Raw genomic sequence first — 12452 nt, forward strand, 5'->3', positions numbered from 1 at the left:
TGTACATCAGGCAGATGTACACATTGTCATCTACAGGTAGTCCTTGAGCTTTGACCACAACTGAGATCAGAATTTCTGTTTGTAAGCAAGACAGTTGGTACAAGAGTTATGCCCAATTTTACAACCTTTTTTCATTTTACTGACCTCAAAAGGATGGAAGGCTAAGTCAACCTTGAGCTGGTCGGGATTGAACTGCTGGCTGTGAGTTAGCCTGCAATACTGCATTCTAACCACTATGCTACCACGGTTCTTTTCTCCACATTTGTTAAGCTAATCACTGCAGTTGTTAAATAAATCGTAGTCATCGAGCAACTCTGGCTTCCCCAAATGACTGTGCTTGTTGGAAGCCAGCTGGTCAGGCCCCAAGTGACAATCATATGCCCTGGGGACACTGCCAACCTTTGTAAATACATACCAGTTTCCAAACACTCAAATTTTGATCACTGACTGTGGGGATGTTGTAACGGTTGTAAGCACAAGAACTGGTCATGAGTCACTTTTTCATTGTTCTTGTAACTTTGAACAGTGGCTAAATAAATAGTTGTAAGTTGAGGATTACTGCCATGTTAAAACAAAAATGCATATGGATTTATAAAATGAGGAGGAAACCGCTGATGACCTCTTTCTATCGGTTCATGCTGCATTACACTATGGTACACTGGTTTAACGGCTGCGGACAGGAAGGCACTACAGAGAGTGATCAATTCGGCACAAGAAACCATTGGTTGCCCTCTAACACCACTGGGTGACATCGCCAGGTCTTGCTGCTTTAGCTGAGTAAGGAAGATATTCAGAGATGATTCACACTCTGGTCAGTGTCTCTTTGCACTTCTACCATCGGGCAGAAGACATCAATGTGTAGCCAGCCGGACACATAGGTTTAAAAATAGTTTCTATCCTTGGGCTGTCAGATTTTTAAATACAACCACAATCACTCCATGCACGCGCTAGTTTTTTTCTTTTCCTTTTCCTAATTACTCGCATAGGGATCATTCCTTATACTATTTATGTTGTTTGTATCTGTTGTCATGAATTGCACCAGTGAGGCTAAAACCTTCAATTTTGTTGTATACATGATGTACGATGACAATAAAGGCTATACAAATAGAGAGAAAAAGGGAGGGGAAATTTGTTTAACTGAGACGCATCTGAATTCTATACATTTTATTATTCACAACGCTTGTTACTGTTCATCATTTCTACAAAATTATTACTTATTTTCTTAATCACATGCAGGTCTCCATAGAAATAAAAGAGGTTGGCCGCTACCATTTAAGATTTACTTTCCGTCACCGTTCATCACAGGAATGTAAGCATGAAAGAAGAACAATATCTTTTCGGTTTAGAAGCACAAAAGGGTTTGGAAGGAAAGCGAAGGAAAGAATAGATTGTGGGCTTTGGATTATTCTTCACCTTTCCACCCCAAATTGTAGTTTTCCGAACCATTTGTTTGCAAATGTCTACAGAGATTATCAGTCATCCAGGTCATGGTCATCTCAAAGGTGCTTTTCCAAAAAGCAATGGGACTTTCTTGATTTGTTTTTCCTTGAAAACGTTTCGCTTCTCATCCAAGGAGCTTCTTCAATTCTGAGAACTGAAGAAGCTTCTTGGCGGAGAAATTTTCAAGGGGGCAAAAAAGCAAAGAAGTCCCGTTGCCGTTTGGAAAAGCACCTTTGGAACATTCATTTACAAAGAAACTATTTATTTAATGAGAGCAACCATCAACCTAATTCAGCTCCCTGTATGTGTGCACAACCTTGTTAAATCCTGAGATGATGTCAGCACATCTTCAAAAAGCAAATTGAATCACGTCGTGTCTAAATTTTGATCACAAGAAGAAAATTAAAATTTCCAAATACTTATGGTGTGAAGTTGTTCTATTTGAAATCCCTCAAATCAGCTAACAGCTCCAAAGAGGCTCACCCTATTTTTATCAAAAGTCTCTTCGAATGGACAGATGATAGCATCAACCTTTCCAATATTGACATTTAACTTGCAAACGCCTTTCCTTGATGCAACCAAAATAGTATTATCCACACAAGGGAGAAGTATTTAGAGGTTCACATCAGAAAAAGCAATAATCCAGAGAGGTGAGGATGTCTACTAGCCACAGTTGCCACTCTGAACTCTTGTACAAAAGGAAAAATCTAAATTAAATATATAAAAGGAATCCCTGCGGATTTTACTCTGCTAGTTGTTGCTGACTTTAGAGGGCGGTGCTCATCTCTATCTCAAGGCCATTGAGCCAGCACTGTCCGAAGACATTTCCACAGTCAAGTGTCCAGCATGACATCACAGAGCACTGTAAGCTTCTCACCAAAGTGGTACCTGTTTATCTACTTGCATTTGCACACTTTCAAACTGCTAGGTTGGCAGAGGCTGGGGCAAGGACGGGAGATCACCCCATCGCATGACACTCAAGTCCCAAACATGGACTCCCGGGTTTCCAGCCCACAACCTAGCAACTTAACCATTGAGCCACTGTGCCCCCTCTCCCTAAATTAAATAAATACAGGTGCATAAATGTTTGCAATGAGTTTTGCAAAGGGGCAGTGCAAAAGCATTTTAGAAATTACCTAAACAGCAGCAGACTACAATAGGGTTTTGTAGCTTCATGTAGATGGAGATAACCAATTTCGTTGTATTTAAGTACAATGACAATAAAGATTATACTTATACTTATATAATCCTCACCACTGCCCTAATACCTTTTGCACAGGAGAAAATATCTGCCATAAAATTGCTGGGTTCATCATGCAGTGAAAAAAAAAAGCACTAGCAGGAGATTTCTACTGATGTTTGTTTCTCTGCAGCAAGAGATAAATCCGAACGAGCTTTTGGGATGTCCTTTCTGAAGCTGATGAATGTAGATGGTACCACTCTGCAGGATGGCAGGCATAATTTAGTAGTCTACAAGGTATGGTTCTATTTATTTTATTTATTTATTTGCTTGCTTGCTTATTTTAGAAGATCTTGATTCTTTAATCCATTCAAGTCTCTTTGTGAGAGACAGGCTGCCTACAAAATAGCCAACACCTAAACTGCTGGTGTCCTGTCCATTTAAGACCTCTTCTTGGCTAACCCAGCAATGTATGGCTGAAAAAGTTGGGCAGAGAGGCAGCTGGGGGTGACAGTTGGACCAATTGTGTTAGTGTTTTGGAGAGTGGGAAAAGTAAAACAGTCTGACCCAGCCTAAAAGCAGAGAGAGGGGGAGGGAGGGAGGGGGAGAGAGAGAGAGAGAGAGAGAGAGAGAGGGAGAGAGATTTTATTTCAGTAGGACTGAAAGTAGTAGGACCTCATAAGAAGTAGTAATTGGAGAAACTGTAGGTGGTGATGGAGTAGGACTGGGGGAAAATGGAGTAGTGAGCAGTGTGAACTAGCCTTGAATGCTTGTGTGTCTGTTGCATAAGAACTTGTATGATTGTGTTGCTTCCCATGAGTTTTGTAGTTGGGTACACGTAACTGACTTGGGTGTATGTGAAAGAAACTTGACATTCTTTCTTACACTCTCCTTCCTTAGAAAAGTAGCAATAGCAATAACACTTAGACTTATATATTGATTCATAGTTCTTTACAGCCCTATCTAAGTGGTTTACAGTGTCAGCATATTGTCCCCCAACAATCTGGATCCTCATTTTACCAACCTCGGAAGGATGGAAGGCTGAGTCAAGCTTGAGCTGGGTAGGGTTGAACTCCTGAAAGTAAGCACTGAGGTAGCTGGCAATTCTGCATTCTAACCACTGTGCCACCATGGCTCTTGCAGTTTATGCTGGACTATTAATGGTTAATACTCAATACTGTCAGAGTTTTGGCAGCGTGACTATTATTATGAGATAAACCCAGGAGCAAAATAAAGCACACAGCACATACAGCTTTTAGACAATTAATAGTGGTTTATATATATACATATATGCAGATATACACATTGGTAGATAAATCCCTTACCACTCAGTTACGGACACAAGAAGAGAAATGAGATACACAAGAGAGAGAAACGCCCTCTAATGGCCACATATATATAGACACCTCTTAAAAAGGTAAATGCCTTGTGTGGACCTCATCAGAGTCTTAAAGAGGTTATGCCTGTATTGCTGAATTGCATTGAATTGCATCAGCTTACAACCTTACATCAGCTGGCAGCTATTAAATCCTCATTAACTGACAAATGCTTAATAATTAATGCTATTTTTGATGTCTCTGGTTTTCCTGTTGTCAGGGTGAGAACAAAAAAATGGAAGATGCTAAGTGTTACTTGACGCTTCCCAGCACCAAGTTGGAAGTGGAAGACAGAGATGGAGTTGCATCCAAGCAACACACGGCCAATTTTACTCTGAATAAAGACAGCACCAAGGACAGCTTTCAGATTGCAACACTCATCTGCTCGACAAAACTAACACAGAATGGTAGGTTCAGCTGTGGGCAAATTGGAAAAATGGTGGGCAAGTTGTGACAGGACATCTTGAACTATCCCATGAAACAACTATAACAAAATTGGACGTAGCCATTGCTCTCTGTGTTTTCTGTAATTATGGCCATACATGTTTTGAAACAGTGACCACCACTACACTTGGTGGCAGATAATTTCATTTTTAGGGTTGTGCTATGCAAAGATCTACTTTTTGTTAGTCTGGAATATTATATCCTTTAGGACAGTGATGGCAAATCTTTTCGGTACTGAGTGCCAAAAAGGGAGTGTGTGTGTGCAACCTGGAAGAGGAGCTGCCCAGGGGACATGCACGCTGGAAAATAAATTTCCAATTTCTGGTGCAGACATGCGTGCCAGCAAGCTAGACCTCCGGTTACTGGCGTGCATGCGTGCTTGACAATCAGCTGGCCAGCGCGCATGCTCATGCCAGAAAATGGAAGACCAACTCTTCCAGTTCCTGGCACTGAGGCACGCACAAGGGCTAGCTGATCATCACACATGCATGTGCACCAGAAACCCAGAAGAGGAATGAGTGACGCTGTGCATGCCAGGTGATATGCCTCCGTGTTCCACTTTGGGCATGCATGCCACAGGTTCACCATCACAACTTTAGGATTATTGAATAATCCCTGTTTAAATTATGGACACAGCGGAGAAAAGTTCCATCCCATGCCTTTTTTTTTTTTTGGCAGAAGTTGTATATATCATCATCAAGATGGGACTGTACGCAATAAAACCTTGGACAGGGTTTCCCAAATTTTGATTTTGCATCATGTCATAAAGTAAAGGATGTTCCAAGGAGACTCACTAGTGGCAGTTTTTCCTTCTTTCTGAAATCAAATATAGTATATCTGTTTTGATGGGTTAAATCATTTATGAACGCTATATTTCTTATTCAGAGTGAGGGAGAAATCCTATGCAGTTTGTTGGATATTCAGCCATGTCTATCCTTCTGGGTATATACAGAAAGTCTGTGTCGCTCTTTGTCTTCTGAGACTTGTCTTAATCTTCCCTGATTACCCTCATGCCTACCTTCTCAGTCCCCCAAGTCTAGAAACTTGCTTGTTCTAAAACAATCCAAAGTGATGTCGCAAAGGTGCTTTTTCTGGTTTTTCTTTGAAGATGTTTCACTCGGAGGTGGGATTCAGCCGGTTCTGGTGAACTGGTAGTGGAAATTTTGAGTAGTTTGGAGGACCGGCAAATACCACCTCTGGCTGGCTCTGTCCCCTTCTATTTTCCCAAGTCTCAGCTGATCAGCTGGGTGTTTTTTTTGTTGCCCTCACAGGAGAACGGAGCTGGAAAGCAGATTAGTAGAGTGGGGAGGGAATGGGGATTTTGCAGTATCCTTCCCCCAGGAAAGGAAAGGAGAGGGAATGGAGATTTTGCAATATCCTTCCCCTGCCATGCACACCAAGCCACACCACGCCCACTAAGCCACGCCCATAGAATCGGTAGTAAAAATAATTGAATCCCATCATTGGTTTCGCTTCTCATCCGAGAAACTTCTTCAGTTCTGAAGCTCACCTTTGGGACAACTATGACCTGGATGACTGAGAATCTCCATAGACATTTAGCAATCCAAAGTGGTGATTTTCAGAAATTCTGGTTTCCAGCACTAAACTTCGTGTCTCTTTTCCAAAAATGCTGTTCAATACCAGAAAACAAGTCTCTTGTGGGTACTTCTTCTTAAATAAGACCATTGCTGCTCAGATACCTGTTCTTTATTGTGGTCTGACTTTTGCTACTTTGCCTTTGCCAGTTGACTTGCTAGGATTGTTGAATTGGCGTTCAAACTCTCAGAATATAGGACACAACCTGAAGAAGCTGATGGACGTGGAAGGAGGAGAAATTGTTAAGGTACAAAGGGGCCACATGAGGGCAAACCTTTGGGATGGGTAGGTCTTTAAGGACCAGGGTCCCATTTAACAACAAGATGAACAAAATAAGTAGTTTGGAAGAGAGATGTAGTATTTTTCTTGACTAAGCCTATTTTCATCCCACAATTTTTTTTCTGTGTAACTCATATCAAAACACCACTTTTTTAGTATTGGTGTGATATTTATTTAGTATCAATCATAACTGAGAAAAAAATAGCCAAGGAACAATACTCTTGAGCTCAAATTAATAAAATTGATTAGGAAAAAAAACTGAAGAGGTAAAGCAAGAATTCCAGCGGGTAACTTAAATCTTTTCTTTATCTTCAACTCCCTTCTTATTCTTTCTTCTAGTTTCTACAAGATACACTTGATGCACTTTTTAGTATAATGATGGAGATGTCTGACAATGAATCCTACGATTTTCTTGTATTTGATGCATTGGTAAGTTTTCTGTCTATCTGGATGCCGCTCATTATGTTTTTATTAACCAGTAGTAGCCTAGTGTTGATTCAGACATTTGGCCTAATCACTTTCCCTCTCAACCTCTGTATTGAATGTTTGCTTTAAACAAGTGCTGTATTGATGTCTTTCATTGATAGAGACTCAAGGGCACTATCCATCAGACCTTTCCCTAATTTTAGACCATTACAACTGTGCCATTAAAACAAACAACCTGAGATTGAATTGATAGGAAGAATGATTAGGCCAAAGTTACTCAGTGAGAATCAGTGGGACTTGTATCTAGAGCTCATTTGTTCAAATCCAATATCCCAGCCACTTCATACATTGCCCATCTCTTGTTTCCTATTGTCAACAACCTTAAGATGTGTGGACGTCAACTTGACATTTCCTAGCTAGCATAACAGAGATCTGTGAGAGAAAGATCTATATTTATTTAATCCAATCGCCGAATGTTTCTGCATCCTCAGATAAACAATTAAGAGACTTTAGTACAGTGGTGGTATTCAGCCTGTTCGGACCAGTTCAGGTGAACCAGTAATGGCAACATTGTGGGTGGGCAGCGGTATGCCATCCTATTTAGCCATGTTTTCTAAGCCCCGCAGATGGGTGCAAGATGCATGCGCAAAGTGCCTGCATGGAAGACCACGTGCATGCGTGGAAGGTGCACATGTGTACATGTGCTCACATTTTGGGTGTGTGGCGAAGCGGTGGTAAAATTATGTGAAAACCCACCTCTGCATTAGTATTATGGATATTTGAATCATCTACCAGTAATTTGAGGGCCATTAACATATACTTTCTTGAGCTACAGTGTAGAGCCAGTCAGGTCAATTCTCATCTGTGAAAAGAAACTGGTAATTTTGATTCAATAGGCCATGTTCTCTCTTTCAGTCCAACCCATCTCAGAGGACTGTGAGGGTAAAATATATAAAATTCCCATATAAGCTGCCCCTGGAGAAAAGGTGGGATATAAAATCTAGATAATGATAATGATGATGATGATGATGATGAACAGTCATAAAAGTTTAGTTTTTTTAAAAAGTGGAGAGATTAGGCTCTCAAAGAGTGTTGCTGGGAAAGGAGGATTGTTCACCACTTCTATAATGCTCACGCTTGGTATTGTGCAATCACACAAACATTTTATTCCCCAAATGTTTAAGCACGAGAACTATGCCTCAAGACACATATTGCAACAAGTTAAGGCAGCTTTCTCTTCGCACACTGGATTTCTGAGTGTTACTATTGCTCAGGGCACCAATACAGAATTTCAGGAACCTCTACATAATTCTGAATCCAGCTGCTTCAAGCAGTTCAGAAAGGATAAAGTCCTGAGAGAAATGAAATCGAAATCAAATATAACATCGCTGTTTTTGCTGGGTTAAATCTTTTATGATTTCTATTTTTCTTTTTGTAATTAGGTATTTATTATTTCCCTGATTGGAGATATCAAGTTTCAGCATTTTAATCCTGTACTGGAGACCTACATTTATAAACACTTTAGTGCCACCTTGGCCTATGTGTAAGTATAGTGTTTCATGAATAGCTATATTTTGGACCCCAGCAAGTGTCATTTAGTGCTTACCATTCTTCCAGGCTCTTGATAAATAAGTTAAAATGTTCCTTACATGTGAAGGTTCTGTTACAAATGCTCTCACACTGAATGCAAAGTAATCTTACTTATGGTGAGCAAACAAAGTTTTTGTTGTGGCCCGCCAGTGGCCAGCAGAGCTGGCAGCAGCTTCAGACAGTGAGAAGGTTGGGGAGGAACATGGGCCAGTCCTGGAGTCTGGGGAAGGCTCTGAGGAGGGCTCTGTGTCAGGGCCAGAGACGTATGCCAGTTATCAGCTGCCTTCAGAGTCAGACGTCAGTGAAGCAGACAAACAGCTGGAATCGGTTCCCAGTGTGCGCATGCGCAGAATTGCCAGACAAAGAGAACAGCTAAAGAACAGGGGTCGACTTGGGAGTAAGGCCACAGGTGGACAATGAATGGCCCTCCCAGAGGAAATAGAAGAGCAGCAAAAGGGGAGTGGAGTTTGCAGGAGACAATTACTTCGCTTAATTAGTTTATGACTCTCCAAGACTCCTTGCCAGGATGTGAATGAGAAGAATTCACAGTAAATTAATAAAAGGGGATTTTATCGGGACAAGGAGTTTGCTTCATGCTCTTGGGAAACCTAGGTCAGAACAGTTTGTTCAAATTCCTCTGATTCTTGTATCCCCCAAGATACAAGATTTTGAATGCCCTTTGGGGTAGAAAGGTAAGAGAATAAACCTGAAAAATAATGTGATGTCATAAGTGCAAGGATTTATTTGCAAAACCCTTCCTTCACGCCTTTTTGAAGACTTGCGCCCAGTGAATAATTTCTAAGGCACTCCCAATAAAGCTTGATTGTCTCTTTGCCAAATAAATATTTGTTGATGTTCTAGTTTAGGGGTGTAAAACTGGTGGCCCATGCGCTAGTGTGTCACGCACAGGCCACACTCCCCCAGCTCTGTGAAGGCGTGACATCAACATGACGCAGCGAGTTTGACACCTGTGTTCTAGTTTGAGTTCCACATGGCTGCCCGATGAGAAAGATGCTATTATTCACCTGTAACCTATTTAGTCTTGTAAGTAATAGGGATCCAGGGTAGTACCAAGGCAGTGGTGGGTTGCAGGACGTACGCCCTGGTACAAGCATACCGGAGCCTGCCCGGAGCACCGGGTACCATTCCAGTACGGTGCTCTGGAGGGCCCACCCAAGCTCCTTACTTGTCCTTTAAGCCTTTGGTGCTTACGCGCATGCGCATGGTGCATATGGTGCCTGCGCAATGCTCTGCCAAGCAGCTGGAGTGTCACGGAGGCTTGCAGAGGTGTCGCAGGCAGGTACAGCGCATGCGCGTGCTGCGTGCGTCCATGTGGGTGAAGCCGGGCCCGTTCCAACCGTTGGAACGGGATCCGGAACCCGTCACTGTACCAAGGAGATGAGGAAAAAGTAGCCAACTTCTGACGCTGAATTTATAATTTCCCCTTGTCTTTCTCTCTTTCTCAGAAAACTCACCAAGGTTCTGAATTTCTATGTTGGAAATGCAGATGATTCTACTAAGACAGATTTGCTATTTGCTGCTCTGAAAGCTTTGAAGTATCTCTTCAGGTTCATAGTACAATCGAGAGTTCTTTACTTAGGGTAAGTGAGAAAACAACAACAGCCCAACCGACTCCATTCAAATGTTTCCTTTCAGCTACAAGGCAACCATTATTAATTTGGATAAAAAGGTAAAAAAGATAAAGGTTTCCTCTGTCCAGTCATGTGTGACTCTAAGAGGTGATGTTCATCTCCATTTCCTAGCCAAGGGAACCAGCTTTGTCCGAAGACGTTTCCATGGTCATTTGGTCAGGATGACTATATGCCGTGGCACACGGAATGCTATTACATTCTCACCAAAGTGCTAGCTATTTATCTACTCCCATTTGCATGCTTTCAAATTATTAGATGGGCAGAGCTAAGGGCAAGAATGGGATCACCCTGCCACGGGGTGCTTGGGTCTCAAACAGACAATCTTCTGGTCAACAAGCCCACAATCTTAACTGCTTTGTGACACCTCCTCCCCATTAATTTAGTTGTTCTGACTATATTACTTAAATGGAGACATGCATGCTGCATCCAAGAAGAATGAGAATTTTATGCCAAGTTTGATTTTACCACTCAATTTAACAACTTTTGTTGTTATTGTCATTGCTTTGGGGTCTGTAACAGGGATTACAGTCAACAATTGAGAGATACATATAGAAAACCTGGTTCAGCATGAATTGAGGTGGTGTGAGGGCCAATCCTATCATTAGTTTGCCTGACAAAGGGCTTCTTGAGCCAAGTGACATTGGCCATCGTTGAAAGGGAAGGATATTACTTAATACATGGTCATTGAATTGTTACAGCTTCAGAGACTGAGGTCGTACTTTAAGTATTATTTTCATGCCTTCAAATCCTCATCACTTTTTCAGCCTCAAGATTCTGGCAACTAAAATAAATTGAGCAGTGCGGAAATAAATAGCTGTGACCTGCAAATTGATATTCTTACTTTTACATTTATAAAATATATAAAGGGATTTGATACGCTGTCTTTGTATCAGCATAATTTCCCAAAACATGATTAGAATGGGGCTAAACCAGGTATGGAAAGAAGCCAGAAAAAGAAGAATCAAGATCAAAATTAGAGCAGATTCACCTGAAATCTACAAAGGAGGGGGGGGGGGACCCACTCATGCACCTCCAATTCCCTTAGTGCATCCCTGTGAAGAAGGCAATTGAACTGCAGTTTGGATGTTACTAACTGCTGTATTCTAAATCCCATTCTCTAATGTGACCCAAAGTGGCTTGTTGACTAAGAAGTTGAGCTTGTCAATCAGAAAGGTTGGTGGTTCGAATCTGTAGTGCCTTATAACGAACTGAGCTCCCATTACTTGTCCCAACTAACAGTTCGAAAGCAAGTAAAAATGCAAGTAGAAAAATGGGGACCACCTTAGTGGGAAGGTAACAGCGTTCCGTGCATCTTTACCGTTTAGTCATGCTGGCCCTAATCCTAACCTTTACCTTTACCTTTAATGTGACCCAGACTTCAGCTTATGCAACCTGCCCTATTCTTCCAGCTTCACTTACACTGAGAAATGTTTAACCTCTGCTGGTAAAGGGGTCAAAAGGAATTTCAAGAGTCATGGTCTCCCTACTTTCTTTACTTCTTCTTTTTTTCTTTTGCAGATTTTATGGCAAAAGTGAAGATGGGGATGAGTTTAACAATGCCATTCGCAAGCTATTCCTTTCCTTTAACGTCCTCATGGATCGACCACTTGAAGAAGCTGTCAAAATCAAGGTGGGTTCAAACCACTGAATTTATTGTGGCAGGGACAGCTCTGTTCTTAGGAGAGAAGGAAAGGGGGAGTTGCTTCAGGCAGAAGGTTAGGATGCATGGAAAAAGAGAGCCCATGTCTCCCCCTATTGTTTTGCTTGGATCTCCTTGGAACAGCCATTCCACCACAATTAAGACACATCAGTCTCTGTAGCCTCTTAACATCAGAGTCAGTTGTTCCCTATGGGACACTCTGAAGGGATCTTCAGAGGAACACTAATGGAGCATGGGTATAGAACTTAATTTTAGAAGCAGACCCATAATACCGTATTTTTCAGAGTATAAGATGGTCCGGAGGATAAGATGCCCCTTAGTTTTTGGGGAGGAAAACAAGAAAAAAAATCTGCCTCTGTCTACCAGCATCCATCGGTATTCATCTGGCTAACATCCTTGCAGCAAACAGCAAACAGCCTGGTCAGCTTCGGCATATTATCACAGCCTGATTCAGCATGAGCAGCTGATTGGAGTGGCCTCCCGGAATACCCACAATCAGCTGTTCCAAGCTGCAGGGATTGCCACAGACTATCGCCGCATCTGTGCCTCGCGTTTTTGGCCTCCGTACATCGTGTTTTTGATCTCTGCACATCGTGTATTCAGATGGTTCCAGTTGATGGGGATTGCCACCCCCACCGATCCCTGCTGCCTGGAACCACCAGAAAATGCAATGTGTGGAGGCAAAAGACAGGGTGTGTGGGGGGCAAAAATGTGATGCACAGAGGCTGAAAACGCGATGCATGGAAGTGGTGATTGACAGCAATGTGCTGTGGCAATCCCAGCAGCCTGGAATGGGTCTAAAATGGAGT

At 42.0% G+C, this 12452-nt stretch overlaps 1 protein-coding gene across 1 annotated transcript in view; it reads left to right on the forward strand.

Annotated features, from left to right (window-relative positions):
* The window catches only part of DOCK5 (dedicator of cytokinesis 5), a 143888-nt gene that overhangs the window by 67006 nt on the left and 64430 nt on the right, over positions 1-12452 (forward strand). Inside the window, exons 16-23 of the mRNA XM_032229966.1 lie at positions 1237-1309; positions 2814-2917; positions 4217-4403; positions 6186-6283; positions 6655-6744; positions 8184-8284; positions 9798-9932; positions 11502-11613. Of these exons, the coding sequence (XP_032085857.1) occupies positions 1237-1309; positions 2814-2917; positions 4217-4403; positions 6186-6283; positions 6655-6744; positions 8184-8284; positions 9798-9932; positions 11502-11613 (900 nt within the window). The remainder of the gene's footprint in view (positions 1-1236; positions 1310-2813; positions 2918-4216; positions 4404-6185; positions 6284-6654; positions 6745-8183; positions 8285-9797; positions 9933-11501; positions 11614-12452) is intronic.

This window comes from Thamnophis elegans, chromosome 13, assembly GCF_009769535.1.
Source record: "Thamnophis elegans isolate rThaEle1 chromosome 13, rThaEle1.pri, whole genome shotgun sequence".
Lineage (NCBI taxonomy): Eukaryota > Metazoa > Chordata > Lepidosauria > Squamata > Colubridae > Thamnophis > Thamnophis elegans.